We start from the raw sequence: 15,649 nt of genomic DNA on the forward strand, positions 1-15,649 counted from the left end.
CCCACTCGTACTGAATATATGCATAGAAAAGCATCTTCATGACTACACAATAGGAAACGGAGGAGAGTGGACAGGCAATATGGAGGGGTGAGGGGATGGAGAGAGAGAGAGAGATAAAGTTAAATGATAACCTTACTACCTCTCCCCAGGGACATGCCATCAGTAAAGCTGCTATTTGGGTGACAGGATGGAGAGAGAGAGGGATAGAGCGATAGAGGATGGAGAGAGAGAGGGTGGAGAAAGAGATCAGAGAGAGATAGAGGCTAGAGCAATAGAGGATGGAGAGAGAGAGGGTGGAGAAAGAGAGCAGAGAGAGATAGAGGATAGAGCGATAGAGGATGGAGAAAGAGGGTGGAGAAAGAGAGCAGAGAGAGATAGAGGCTAGAGCAATAGAGGATGGAGAGAGAGAGGGTGGAGAAAGAGAGCAGAGAGAGAGAGAGGATAGAGAGAGATAGAGGGTGGAGAAAGAGAGCAGAGAGAGAGAGGGTGGAAAAAGAGAGCAGAGAGAGATAGAGGATAAAGGATGGAGAGAGAGGGTGGAGAAAGAGAGCAGAGAGCGATAGAGGCTAGAGCGATAGAGGCTAGAGCGATAGAGGCTAGAGCGATAGAGGATGGAGAGAGAGAGGGTGGAGAAAGAGAGCAGAGAGATAGAGGATAGAGCGAGAGAGGATAGAGCGAGAGAGGATAGAGCGAGAGAGGATAGAGCGAGAGAGGATAGAGCGATAGAGGATAGAGCGATAGAGGATGGAGAGAGAGAGGGTGGAGAAAGAGAGCAGATATAGAGAGAGAGAGGGTGGAGGAAGAGAGCAGAGAGAGAGGATAGAGAGAGAGGGTGGAGAAAGAGAGCAGAGAGAGATAGAGGATAGAGGATGGAGAGAGAGGGTGGAGAAAGAGAGCAGAGAGAGATAGAGGCTAGAGCGATAGAGGCTAGAGCGATAGAGGCTAGAGGATAGAGTGATAGAGGATGAAGAGAGAGGGTGGAGAAAGAGAGCAGAGAGAGAGATAGAGGATGGAGAGAGAGAGGGTGGAGAAAGAGAGCAGAGAGAGATAGAGGCTAGAGCGATGGAGGATGGAGAGAGAGAGGCTAGAGCGATAGAGCGATAGAGGATAGAGCGATAGAGGATGGAGAGAGAGAGGGTGGAGAGAGAGAGCAGAGAGAGATAGAGGATAGAGCGATAGAGCAGAGGGAGAGAGGATAGAGCGATAGAGGATGGAGAGAGAGAGGGTGGAGAAAGAGAGCAGAGAGAGATAGAGGCTAGAGCGATAGAGGATGGAGAGAGAGATGCTAGAGCGATAGAGGATAGAGGATAGAGTGATAGAGGATGAAGAGAGAGGGTGGAGAAAGAGAGCAGAGAGAGATAGAGGATGGAGAGAGAGAGGGTGGAGAAAGAGAGCAGAGAGAGATAGAGGCTAGAGCGATGGAGGATGGAGAGAGAGAGGCTAGAGCGATAGAGCGATAGAGGATAGAGCGATAGAGGATGGAGAGAGAGAGGGTGGAGAGAGAGAGCAGAGAGAGATAGAGGATAGAGCGATAGAGCAGAGGGAGAGAGGATAGAGCGATAGAGGATGGAGAGAGAGAGGGTGGAGAAAGAGAGCAGAGAGAGATAGAGGCTAGAGCGATAGAGGATGGAGAGAGAGATGCTAGAGCGATAGAGGATAGAGGATAGAGTGATAGAGGATGAAGAGAGAGGGTGGAGAAAGAGAGCAGAGAGAGATAGAGGATGGAGAGAGAGAGGGTGGAGAAAGAGAGCAGAGAGAGAGATAGAGGATGGAGAGAGAGAGGGTGGAGAAAGAGAGCAGAGAGAGATAGAGGCTAGAGCGATAGAGGATGGAGAGAGAGAGGCTAGAGCGATAGAGCGATAGAGGATAGAGCGATAGAGGATGAAGAGAGAGGGTGGAGAAAGAGAGCAGAGAGAGAGATAGAGGATGGAGAGAGAGAGGGTGGAGAAAGAGAGCAGAGAGAGATAGAGGCTAGAGCGATAGAGGATGGAGAGAGAGAGGCTAGAGCGATAGAGGATAGAGCGATAGAGGATGAAGAGAGAGGGTGGAGAAAGAGAGCAGAGAGAGAGATAGAGGATGAGAGAGAGAGCAGAGAGAGATAGAGGATAGAGCGATAGAGCAGAGGGAGATAGAGGATAGAGCGATAGAGGATGGAGAGAGAGAGGGTGGAGAAAGAGAGCAGAGAGAGATAGAGAATGGAGAGAGAGGATGGAGAGAGAGAGCAGAGAGAGATAGAGGATAGAGCGATAGAGCAGAGGGAGAGAGAGGATAGAGCGATAGAGGATGGAGAGAGAGAGGGTGGAGAAAGAGAGCATAGAGAGCGAGGATAGAGAGAGAGAGGGTGGAGAAAGAGAGCAGAGAGAGATAGAGGATAGAGAGAGAGATAGAGGATAGAGCGATAGAGGATAGAGCAATAGAGGATGGAGAGAGAGAGGGTGGAGAAAGAGAGCAGAGAGAGATAGAGAATGGAGAGAGAGGATGGAGAGAGAGAGCAGAGAGAGATAGAGGATAGAGCGATAGAGGATGGAGAGAGAGAGGGTGGAGAAAGAGAGCATAGAGAGAGAGGATAGAGAGAGAGGGTGGAGAAAGAGAGCAGAGAGAGATAGAGGATAGAGAGAGAGAGAGAGAGGGTGGAGAAAGAGAGCAGAGAGAGATAGAGGATAGAGCGATAGAGGATGGAGAGAGAGAGGGTGGAGGAAGAGAGCAGAGAGAGATAGAGGATAGAGGATGGAGAGAGAAGGTGGAGAAAGAGAGCAGAGAGAGATAGAGGCTAGAGCGATAGAGGCTAGAGCGATAGAGGATAGAGCGATAGAGGATGGTGAGAGAGGGTGGAGAAAGAGAGCAGAGAGAGATAGAGGATGAGAGAGAGGGTGGAGAAAGAGATCAGAGAGCGATAGAGGCTGGAGCGATAGAGGCTAGAGCGATAGAGGCTAGAGTGATAGAGGATGGAGAGAGAGGGTGGAGAAAGAGAGCAGAGAGAGATAGAGGATAGAGCAATAGAGGATAGAGCAATAGAGGATGGAGAGAGAGAGCAGAGAGAGATAGAGGATAGAGCAATAGAGGATAGAGCAATAGAGGATGGAGAGAGAGAGGGTGGAGAAAGAGAGCAGAGAGAGATAGAGAATGGAGAGAGAGCAGAGTGAGATAGAGGATGGAGAGAGAGGGTGGAGAAAGAGAGCAGTGAGAGATAGAGGATAGAGCGATAGAGGGTGGAGAAAGAGAGGGTGGAGAGAGAGAGCAGAGATAGAGGATAGAGCAATAGAGGATAGAAAGTTAGAGGGTGGAGAAAGAGAGCAGAGAGAGATAGAGGGGGGTCCGCTCACCAACCAAGATTTCACAAAATGGGACAAACACCAAATTGAGACTCTGCATGCAGATTCCTGCAAAAATATCCTCAGTGTACAACGTAAACACCAAATAATGTATGGAGAGCAGAATTAGGCCGATACCCACAAATTATCAAAATCCAGAAATGAGACGTTAAATCCTACAACCACCTAAAAGGAAGCGATTCCCAAATCTTCCATAACAAAGCCATACAGAGAGATGAACCTGGAGAAGAGTCCCCTAAGCAAGCTGGTCCTGGGGCTCTGTTCACAAACACAAATAGACCCCACAGAGCCCCAGGACAGCAACACAATTAGACCCAATCAAATCATGAGAAAACAAAAAGATAATTACTTGACACATTGGAAAGAATTAACAAAAAAACTGAGCAAACAAGTATGCTATTTGGCCCTAAACAGAGAGTACACAGTGGCAGAATACCTGACCACTGTGACTGACCCACACTTAAGGAAAGCTTTGACTATGTACAGACTCAGTGAGCATAGCCTTGCTATTGAGAAAGGCCGCCGCAGGCAGACATGGCTCTCAAGAGAAGACAGGCTATGTGCTCACTGCCCACAAAATGAGGTGGAAACTGAGCTGCACTTCCTATCCTCCTGTCCATATTAGAGACACATATTTCCCTCAGGTTACACAGATCCACAAAGAATTTGAAAACAAACCCAATTTTGATAAACTCCCATATCTACTGGGTGAAATACCACAGTGTGCCATCACAGTGGCAAGATTTGTGACCTGTTGCCACGAGAAAAGGGCAACCAGTGAAGAACAAACACCATTGTAAATACAACCCATATTTATATTTATTTATTTTCCCTTTTGTACTTTAACCATTTGTACATCGTTACAACACTGTATATAGACATATGACATTTGTAATGTCTTTATTGTTTTGAAACTTCTATATGTGTAATGTTTATTGTTAATTTTTATTGTTTATTTCACTTTTGTACATTATCTACCTCACTTGCTTTGGCAATGTTAACACGTGTTTCCCATGCCAATAAAACCCCTTGAATTGAATTGAATAGAGGATGAAGAGATAGAGAAAGAGAGTACAGTGAGATAGAGGATGGAGAGAGAGAGAGTGGAGAGAGAGAGGATGGATAGAGAGAGTATAAGGAGATAGAGAGAGAGTACAGTGAGATAGAGGATGAAGAGAGATATAGGAAAGAGAGATAGAGGATAGAGAGATGTATTTGTTAATTTTTAATTTCACCTTTATTTAACCAGGTAGGCAAGTTGAGAACAAGTTCTCATTTACAATTGCGACCTGGCCAAGATAAAGCAAAGCAGTTTGACACATACAATGACACAGAGTTACACTTGGAGTAAAACAAACATACAGTCAATAATACAGTATAAACAAGTCTATATATGATGTGAGCAAATGAGGTGAGATAAGGGAGGTAAAGGCAAAAAAAGGCCATGGTGGCAAAGTAAATACAATATAGCAAGTAAAACACTGGAATGGTAGATTTGCAATGGAAGAATGTGCAAAGTAGAAATAAAAATAATGGGGTGCAAAGGAGCAAAATAAATAAATTAATTAAATACAGAAGGGAAAGAGGTAGTTGTTTGGGCTAAATTATAGGTGGGCTATGTACAGGTGCAGTAATCTGTGAGCTGCTCTGACAGTTGGTGCTTAAAGCTAGTGAGGGAGATAAGTGTTTCCAGTTTCAGAGATTTTTGTAGTTTGTTCCAGTTATTGGCAGCAGAGAACTGGAAGGAGAGGCGGCCAAAGAAAGAATTGGTTTTGGGGGTGACTAGAGAGATATACCTGCTGGAGCGTGTGCTACAGGTGGGAGATGCTATGGTGACCAGCGAGCTGAGATAAGGGGGACTTTACCTAGCAGGGTCTTGTAGATGACATGGAGCCAGTGGGTTTGGCGACGAGTATGAAGCGAGGGCCAGCCAACGAGAGCGTACAGGTCGCAATGGTGGGTAGTATATGGGGCTTTGGTGACAAAATGGATTGCACTGTGATAGACTGCATCCAATTTGTTGAGTAGGGTATTGGAGGCTATTTTGTAAATGACATGGTAGGATTGGTAGGATGGTCAGTTTTATAAGGGTATGTTTGGCAGCATGAGTGAAGGATGCTTTGTTGCGAAATAGGAAGACAATTGTAGATTTAACTTTGGATTGGAGATGTTTGATATGGGTCTGGAAGGAGAGTTTACAGTCTAGCCAGACACCTAAGAATTTGTAGTTGTCCACGTATTCTAAGTCAGAGCCGTCCAGAGTAGTGATGTTGGACAGGCGGGTAGGTGCAGGTAGCGATCGGTTGAAGAGCATGCATTTAGTTTTACTTGTATTTAAGAGCAATTGGAGGCCACAGAAGGAGAGTTGTATGACATTGAAGCTTGCCTGGAGGGTTGTTAACACAGTGTCCAAAGAAGGGCCAGAAGTATACAGAATGGTGTCGTCTGCGTAGAGGTGGATCAGAGACTCACCAGCAGCAAGAGCGACCTCATTGATGTATACAGAGAAGAGAGTCGGTCCAAAAATTGAACCCTGTGGCACCCCCATAGAGACTGCCAGAGGTCCGGACAGCAGACCCTCTGATTTGACACACTGAACTCTATCAGAGAAGTAGTTGGTGAACCAGGGGAGGCAATCATATGAGAAACCAAGGCTGTCGAGTCTGCCGATGAGGATGTGGTGATTGACAGAGTCGAAAGTCTTGGCCAGAGCAATGAATAAGGCTGCACAGTAATGTTTCTTATCGATGGCGGTTAACTTCTTGAAACTCCCCAACCCGGATCCGGGTTTGTGACTAAAGCCTCAGGCTCATTAGCATAACGCAACGTTAACGATTTCTGAAAATCGCAAATAAAATTAAAATAATGCGTTTGCTCTCAAGCTTAGCCTTTTCTTAACAACACTGTCATCTCAGATTTTCAAAATATGCTTTTGAACCATAGAAATTGACTAATTTGTGTAAGAGTATGCAAAGCTAGCATAGCATTTTGTGTAGCATGTAGCACATTTTCACAAAAACCAGATAACCAAATAAATAAAATCATTTACCTTTGAAGAGCTTCTGATGTTTTCAATGAGGAGAGTCTCAGTCACATACCAAATGCGCAGTGTTTCCTGAAAGCGTCTGTGTGTAGGAGAAATCGTTCCGTTTTCTACATTGCGTCTGGCTACCGAAACGAACCGAAAATGCAGTCACCTACAACGTGAAACTTTTTCCGGATTAACTACATAATATCGACCGAAACATGGCAAACGTTGTTTGGAATCAATCCTCAAGGTGTTTTTTCACATATCTCTTCATTGACATGCAGTTCGTGGAAGCTTGCTTTCCTCTCTGTGTCCCATGGAAAAATACTGGCAGGTGACTTTTGCGCACCAATTTCGGCGCAGGACACCGGGCGGACACGTGGTAAATGTGGTCTGTTATGGTCAATCTTCCAATGATCTGCCCACAAATACGTCACAATGCTGCAGACACCTTGGGGAAACGACAGAAAGGGTTGACTAATTCCTCTTGCGTTCACAGCCATATAAGGAGATCATGAAAAACAGAGCCTCAAAAATCCTTGTCATTTCCTGGATGCCATCTCATCTTGGTTTTGCCTGAAGCTCACGTTTTAGGGCACGCACAGAGAAGATCTTTGTATTTCTGGACACGTCAGAGTGTTTTCTTTCGAACGGTAGCAATTATATGCATAGTCGAGCATCTTTTTGTGACAAAATATCTTGTTTAAAACGGGAACGTTTTTCATCCAAAAATGAAATTGCGCCCCCAGAGCATCAACAGGTTAAGATATCGTTTAGGACCTTGAGCGTGGCTGAGGTGCACCCATGACCAGCTCTGAAACCAGATTGCATAGCAGAGAAGGTATGTTGAGATTCGAAATGGTCGGTAATCTGTTTGTTGACTTGGCTTTCGAAGACCTTAGAAAGGCATGGTAGGATAGATATACAGTGCCTTGCGAAAGTATTCGCCCCCCTTGAACTTTGCGACCTTTTGCCACATTTCAGGCTTCAAACATAAAGATATAAAACTATTTTTTTGTGAAGAAACAACAACAAGTGGGACACAATCATGAAGTGGAACGACATTTATTGGATATTTCAAACTTTTTTAACAAATCAAAAACTGAAAAATTGGGCGTGCAAAATGATTACAGTGGAGGTAAACCTAGGTATTGAGTGATGAAGAGAGATATTGTCTCTAGAAACATCATTGAAACCAGGAGATGTCATTGCATGTGTGGGTGGTGGAACTAATAGGTTGGATAAGGTATAGTGAGCAGGACTAGAGGCTCTACATTGAAATAAGCCAATAAACACTAACCAGAACAGCAATGGACAAGGCATATTGACATTAAGGAGAGGCATGCTTAGTCGAGTGATCAAAAGGGTCCGGTGAGTGGAGAGGTTGGTTGGGGGTCACGGCGATTTAGACAGGTAGCCAGGCCATCGGTAGCAAGCTAGCACAGGGTGGAGGTCTGTTATTAGCCACCTCTTGCGTTTCGTCAATAGATTAGTGGGATTCCGTGTGGTAGAGGGGATTAATCCAAATCACACAACAACAACAAAAATAAAAACAATAGATATAGTTATAGAGGCCCAAGAAGAAAAAAATAAAAATAAATTGTCTGATTGTCTATTCAGATAGCAGCCGATAAGACAGCAAACGGTTAGCAGGCCGCAGATGGGCGTTCAGGTAACGTCGCGACGGAGGAGCCAGCCGGATAACTCCTTTGGGTAGATAACGTCGGCAGTCCAGTTGTGAAGGCCCGGTGGGGCTCCGCGTAGGCAGTAAAACGGGTCCGGATAGGTGATTGCAGCCCAGGAGTGATTGATGGAACTCTTCAGCTGGCTAGCTCCGGAATAATTGATGTTTGATAATTGACTATCGACGAAAGCCGATAGTCACATGGATAGCAGCTAGCTAGCTGTGAGATCCAGATATGAATGTCCAGAGTTAGCGGTTGAAATCCAGGGACATGGAGAGAGAAAATGGTCCGGTATGTTCCGAGCCGCGCTGCGCTGCACCGTACAAAACTGGCGATAGATTTTCGAGCTAAAGGATAGCTGATGACCACAAACCGTGGTTAGCTGAATACTAACAATTTGCCAGTAAAGAAGCTAACTAGCTTCTGAACTAGCTTCTGATTAGCTTCTGGATTAGCTTCTGGCTAGCTTCTTGGAGTTTCTGGCTAGCTTCTTGGAGGATTACAGATTTGAGGTAAATAATACTTTTTTATAAATATAAATTGGTGAGGCGGGTTGCAGGAGAGTGTTTTGAAGATGAGTTTATGGAAAATTAAAAAAATGTATGTGAAAAAAGTTGTAAATATATATATATATATATATATACGGGACACGACAAGACGAGGACAAAAGACGTCTGAACTGCTATGCCATCTTGGATAGGATAGAGATAGAGGTTGGAGAGATAGAATGGAGAATGAAGAGATGGAGGATGGAGAGAGATATAGGAAGGAGAGATATAGGAAAGAGAGATAGAGGATATAGATAGAATAGAGCGAGATAGAGGATGAAGATATATATGATGGAGAGTAAGAGGGTAAGAGATAGAGGCTAGAGAGAGATAGAGTTGAGAGATAGAGTCTGGAGAGATAGAAGCGGGAGAGATGGAGAGGTAGAGGCTGGAGAGAAAGGCTGGAGAGATAGAGGATGCAGAGAGAGAGACTGGAGAGATAGAGAGATAGTGGGTAGAGAGATATTGGGTAGAGAGATAGAGGACGAAGAGAAACAGGATTGAGAGAGAGGTTGGAGAGATAAAGAGATAGAGGATGGAGAGAGATGATTGAGAGATAGAGGATGAAGAGAGAGGATGAAGAGATGGAGAGATAGAGTATAGAGAGATAACAATGGAGTGCTAGACGATAGAGAGGTTTGAGGATGGGGAGATAGATAGAGGATAGAGTAGAGGGAGATAGAGGATGGAGAGATAGAGGGTGAGAGATAAAGGCAAGAGAGCGATAGATGCAAGAGAGAGTTAGAGGATGGAGAGAGATATAGGAAGGAGAGATAAAGGAAGGAGCGATAGAGGGATGAGAGAGGCTAGAGCGAGTTAGAGGATAGAGAGATATAGGATGGCGAGAGAGGCTGGAGAGAAAGAGGCTGCTGGAGAGAAAGAGGCTGCTGGAGAGAAAGGCTAGAGAGATAGAGGATGGAGTGATAGAGAATGGAGAGATAAAGTTAGATGGTAACAGGTTGTTTCTACCTATCTCTCCTCAGGGATGTGTCATCAGTAGAGCTTCTTATGAAGTACCACCAGGGTATCAGGGCTGAGATCGACCAGCGTGGACCAAAGTTCTCTGACTGTGTGGCGCACGGCAAGGCTCTGCTGGCATGCAAACACAAATACTCTGCTGAGGTGAGGAACACCAGGACACTATATCAATTCTTTGCATCCTATCTCCTCGCCTGTGCCTTCGCTCAGGCCTTCTCCTCCAATGTGTTTTGAGAAGGAGGCGAGGAGAGAGTATGCAAGGAATCAAGGAAAGGAATTGGGAAAGACCCTGGTGCCACTTGAAATTTTTTCAGATACAGTATGTGGCTTTTTCTATATCTTGTGACTACCTCATTTAAACACTGAACTCAATTGACCATCCGTGTTGCTGTCATCCGTGTTCTCCCTCAGATCAAGGAGAAACTGATCCAGCTGATGGAGAAGAAGAAGGAGATGATGACCAAGTGGGACGACCGATGGGACTGGCTCAGGCTCTGTGAGTACAACAACAACCACAATGACCACAACAACCACAATGACCACAATGACAACAACAACCACAATGACAATGACAACAACAACCACAATGACAACAACAACCACAATGACAACAACAATAACAACAACAACCACAATGACAACAACCACAATGACAACAACCACAATGACAACAACAACCACAACAACCACAATGACAACAACAACCACAATGACAACAACAACCACAACAACCACAATGACAACCACAACAACCACAATGACAACAACAACTGCTGTACATTCCCCTTTTCCTTCCGTCCTCATACTGTAGTCTATAGATCAGCGTGAACACAGAAACACCAGACCTGGGCCCAAATAGCATATTTACACATTTGTCTTGTTTGTGCCCAAGTGTTGGAGGTGTGCCAGTTTGCGCGGGATGCCTCAGTGGCGGAGGCGTGGCTAGTGGCTCAGGAGCCGTACGTGGCCAGTAAGGACCTGGGACAGACTATAAACGAGGTGGAGAAACTACTGAAGAGACACGAAGCCTTCGAGAAGTCCACTGCCACCTGGGAGGAACGCTTCTCAGCCCTGGAGAGACTTACTACGGTATGTGGTAGAAAGGATTGGGTGTGTATTTGTGTGTGCTTGTTTGTGTATCTGTGATCTGTGTAAAGCTTCATCTTCATTTGGCAGTTTGTTCTGATGTCACCATTTGCCATACTAACAAGTACAGTATACAGTATGGGTGTGTGTCTATCCATTACCTGTTTGTGGGCGAAAGTTAGTTCTCACATTCTCTCTCTCTGTCTCTGTCTCTGTCTCTGTCTCTCTGTCTCTCTCTCTCTGTCTCTGTCTCTCTCAATTCAATTCAATTCAATTCAAGGGCTTTATTGGCATGGGAAACATGTGTTAACATTGCCAAAGCAAGTGAGGTAGATAATATATAAAGTGAATATATAAAGTGAAATAAACAATACAAATTAACAATAAACATTACACATACAGAAGTTTCAAAACAATAAAGACATTACAAATGTCATATTATTTATATATATATATATATATATATATATATATAGTGTTTTAACGATGTACAAATGGTAAAGGACACAAGATAAAATAAATAAGCATAAATATGGGTTGTATTTACAATGGTGCGTGTTCTTCACTGGTTGCTCCGATGGCACACTGTGGAATTTCACCCAGTAGATATGGGACTTTTTTTTAAATTGGATTTGTTTTCGAATTCTTTGTGGATCTGTGTAATCTGAGGGAAATATGTCTCTCTAATATGGTCATACATTGGGCAGGAGGTTAGGAAGTGCAGCTCAGTTTCCACCTCATTTTGTGGGCAGTGAGCACATAGCCTGTCTTCTCTTGAGAGCCATGTCTGCCTACGGCGGCCTTTCTCAATAGCAAGGCTATGCTCGCTGAGTCTGTACATAGTCAAAGCTTTCCTTAATTTAGGGTCAGTCACAGTGGTCAGGTATTCTGCCACTGTGTACTCTCTGTGTAGGGCCAAATAGCATTCTAGTTTGCTCTGTTTTTTTGTTAATTCTTTCCAATGTGTCAAGTAATTATCTTTTTGTTTTCTCATGATTTGGTTGGGTCTAATTGTGCTGCTGTCCTGGGGCTCTGTAGGGTGTGTTTGTGTTTGTGAACAGAGCCCCAGGACCAGCTTGCTTAGGGGACTCTTCTCCAGGTTCATCTCTCTGCAGGTGATGGCTTTGTTGTGGAAGGTTTGGGAATTGCTTCCTTTTAGGTGGTTATAGAATTTAACGGCTCTTTTCTGGATTTTGATAATTAGTGGGTATCGGCCTAATTCTGCTCTGCATGCATTATTTGGTGTTGTACGTTGTACACGGAGGATATTTTTGCAGAATTCTGCATGCAGAGTCTGAATTTGGTGTTTGTCCCATTTTGTGAAGTCTTGGTTGGTGAGCGGACCCCAGACCTCACAACCATAAAGGGCAATGGGCTCTATGACTGATTCATGTTTTTTTAGCCAAATCCTAATTGGTATGTTGAAATTTATGTTCCTTTTGATGGCATAGAATGCCCTTCTTGCCTTGTCTCTCGGATCGTTCATAGCTTTGTGGAAGTTACCTGTGGTGCTGATGTTTAGGTCAAGGTATGTATAGTTTTTTGTGTGCTCTAGGGCAACAGTGTCTAGATGGAATTTGTATTTGTGGTCCTGGTGACTGGACCTTTTTTGGAACACCATTATTTTGGTCTTACTGAGATTTACTGTCAGGGCCCAGGTCTGACAGAATCTGTGCATAAGATCTAGGTGCTGCTGTAGGCCCTCCTTGGTTGGTGACAGAAGTACCAGATCATCAGCAAACAGCAGACATTTGACTTCGTATTCTAGTAGGGTGAGGCCAGGTGCTGCAGACTTTTCTAGTGCCCGCGCCAATTCGTTGATATATATGTTGAAGAGGGTGGGGCTTAAGCTGCATCCCTGTCTAACCCCACGACCCTGTGTGAAGAAATGTGTGTTTTTTGCCAATTTTAACTGCACACTTGTTGTTTGTGTACATGGATTTTATGATGTCGTATGTTTTACCCCCAACACCACTTTCCATCAGTTTGTATAGCAGACCCTCATGCCAAATTGAGTCGAAGGCTTTTTTGAAATCAACAAAGCATGAGAAGACTTTGCCTTTGTTTTGGTTTGTTTGGTTGTCAATTAGGGTGTGCAGGGTGAATACATGGTCTGTTGTACGGTAATTTGGTAAAAAGCCAATTTGACATTTGCTCAGTACATTATTTTCATTGAGGAAGTGTACGAGTCTGCTGTTAATGATAATGCAGAGGATTTTCCCAAGGTTACTGTTGATGCATATTCCACGGTAGTTATTGGGGACAAATTTGTCTCCATTTTTGTGGATTGGGGTGATCAGTCCTTGGTTCCAAATATTGGGGAAGATGCCAGAGCTCAGGATGATGTTAAAGAGTTTTAGTATAGCCAATTGGAATTTGTTGTCTGTATATTTGATCATTTCATTGAGGATACCATCAACACCACAGGCCTTTTTGGGTTGGAGGGTTTTTATTTTGTCCTGTAACTCATTCAATGTAATTGGAGAATCCAGTGGGCTCTGGTAGTCTTTAATAGTTGATTCTAAGATCTGTATTTGATCATGTATATGTTTTTGCTCTTTATTCTTTGTTATAGAGCCAAAAAGATTGGAGAAGTGGTTTACCCATACATCTCCATTTTGGATAGATAATTCTTTGTGTTGTTGTTTGTTTAGTGTTTTCCAATTTTCCCAGAAGTGGTTAGAGTCTATGGATTCTTCAATTACATTGAGCTGATTTCTGACATGCTGTTCCTTCTTTTTCCGTAGTGTATTTCTGTATTGTTTGTGATTCACCATAGTGAAGGCGTAGACTCAGGTTTTCCGGGTCTCTATGTTTTTGGTTGGACAGGTTTCTCAATTTCTTTCTTAGATTTTTGCATTCTTCATCAAACCATTTGTCATTGTTGATAATTTTCTTCGTTTTTCTATTTGAGATTTTTAGATTTGATAGGGAAGCTGAGAGGTCAAATATACTTTTAAGATTTTCTACTGCCAAGTTTACACCTTCACTATTACAGTGGAACGTTTTACCCAGGAAATTGTCTAAAGGGGATTGAATTTGTTGTTGCCTAATTGTTTTTTGGTAGGTTTCCAAACTGCATTCCTTCCATCTATAGCATTTCTTAATGTTACTCAGTTCCTTTGGCTTTGATGCCTCATGATTGAGTATTGCTCTGTTTAAGTAGACTGTGATTTTGCTGTGGTCTGATAGGGGTGTCAGTGGGCTGACTGTGAACGCTCTGAGAGACTCTGGGTTGAGGTCAGTGATAAAGTAGTCTACAGTACTACTGCCAAGAGATGAGCTATAGGTGTACCTACCATAGGAGTCCCCTCGAAGCCTACCATTGACTATGTACATACCCAGCGTGCGACAGAGCTGCAGGAGTTGTGACCCATTTTTGTTGGTTATGTTGTTATAGTTGTGCCTAGGGGGGCATATGTGGGAGGGAATGCTGTCACCTCCAGGCAGGTGTTTGTCCCCCTGTGTGCTGAGGGTGTCAGGTTCTTGTCCGGTTCTGGCATTTAGGTCGCCACAGACTAGTACATGTCCCTGGGTCTGGAAATGATTGATTTCCCCCTCCAGGATGGAGAAGCTGTCTTCATTAAAATATGGGTATTCTAGTGGGGGGATATAGGTAGCACACCTGAGGACATTTTTCTCTGTTAGGATAATTTCCTTTTGAATTTCTAGCCAAATGTAGAATGTTCCTGTTTTGATTAATATAATGGAGTGAGTTAGGTCTGCTCTATACCAAATTAGCATACCCCCTGAGTCCCTTCCCTGTTTCACACCTGGTAGTTTGGTGGATGGGACTACCAGCTCTCTGTAACCTAGAGGGCAACCAGTGGGTCTGTCTCCTCTATACCAGGTTTCTTGCAGGATGACAATGTCTGTATTACCGATTTCTTTGGTGAAGTCCGGGTTTCTGCTCTTCAGGCCAAACGCAGATGACCTCAGGCCTTGGATATTCCAGGATGATATAGTGAAGGCTTTTTGTTCCAGAGTGTCCAGAGTCAATTTGTAAGTCGCTCTGGATAAGAGCGTCTGCTAAATGACTTAAATGTAATGTAAATGTTCAATGTTGTTTGTCATGGTTTGGCCTCAGGCCAGTAAGTGTGAGCAGAGCCTGCTGAGCATCTGGTACATGCCATTGGCTTGGGCGAGTGTGAGAGTGGGGGTTGGGACTGTTTGCCCGCTCACTACCTGGGCATATGTGTGGCTTCCATGTTGAGGCCCTCTTTGCAGGGGTGGGGTGCATGGGGTGGGCAGGAGTGGCATAGGTCTGATCTGAGGGGGCCTAAATGGGGTGTGGGCATGGTTGACGTGGGGGTGTTGATTGGTTGGGGTGGGGGTGTGGATGTGTCTGGGTGCGCGGTGGTCTGGATATAATTCCTCTTGGCGTGGGTCCTCTATGTGTAGGTCCAGGGGGGGTCCTGCAGGTCTGGGAGGGTGTCTCGCTGGTCTGGGTGGGGTGTCTATTGATCTGTTGCTCCTGTGTGAAGTGTTGGGGATACGTTTGAGAGCGATGTCCTTTAGAGTTCGGGCAAAGGTGGGCACTGCTGCCTTTTAGAGGTGGACCTGGTCATAGAGGCTGTTCAAGTCCAGGGTGGAGTGGTGGGCCAGGAAAACGTTTGGTTTTGAGGCACAGTCACGGGAAATACTTGCATTTACCCGCTGTATTGTGGCAGGGTGGAAGTCTTTTCGTGGTAGCAGGGTGGAGATAACCACTTGTGTGTTGGGGAAGGTAGAAGAAGCCTTTTCAATCACTCCCTTCAGTGCTGTGGCCACTCTTTACTGCTGTGCTCTCAGGTCGTTTGTGCCTGTGTGTATTATTATGTGGCTGGGTGAGCCTAGTTTGGCCTCAGACAGAAGGTCTAGGGCGCGCTGGGTGTTTGGACACCAGAGTTTAGACACACTGTTTGGGAAAAAGTTTTTTTTCTTCTATATATTTCCCATTTGAGTCCATAAGTAGTACAATCTGTGTCTTGTGTTTGTCCTCAGTGGGTGTGG

The 15,649-nt window shown here is 44.5% G+C and overlaps 1 protein-coding gene across 3 annotated transcripts in view; it reads left to right on the forward strand.

Moving 5' to 3' along the window:
• Positions 1-15,649, forward strand: part of LOC135525610 (spectrin beta chain, erythrocytic-like) — a 106,421-nt gene that overhangs the window by 76,209 nt on the left and 14,563 nt on the right. For all 3 annotated transcript variants that reach the window (XM_064953332.1, XM_064953333.1, XM_064953334.1), the window contains 3 exons: positions 9,577-9,715; positions 9,983-10,067; positions 10,464-10,660. In XM_064953332.1, the coding sequence (XP_064809404.1) occupies positions 9,577-9,715; positions 9,983-10,067; positions 10,464-10,660 (421 nt within the window). The remainder of the gene's footprint in view (positions 1-9,576; positions 9,716-9,982; positions 10,068-10,463; positions 10,661-15,649) is intronic.

This window comes from Oncorhynchus masou, chromosome 32 (genome assembly GCF_036934945.1).
Source record: "Oncorhynchus masou masou isolate Uvic2021 chromosome 32, UVic_Omas_1.1, whole genome shotgun sequence".
Taxonomy (NCBI): domain Eukaryota; kingdom Metazoa; phylum Chordata; class Actinopteri; order Salmoniformes; family Salmonidae; genus Oncorhynchus; species Oncorhynchus masou.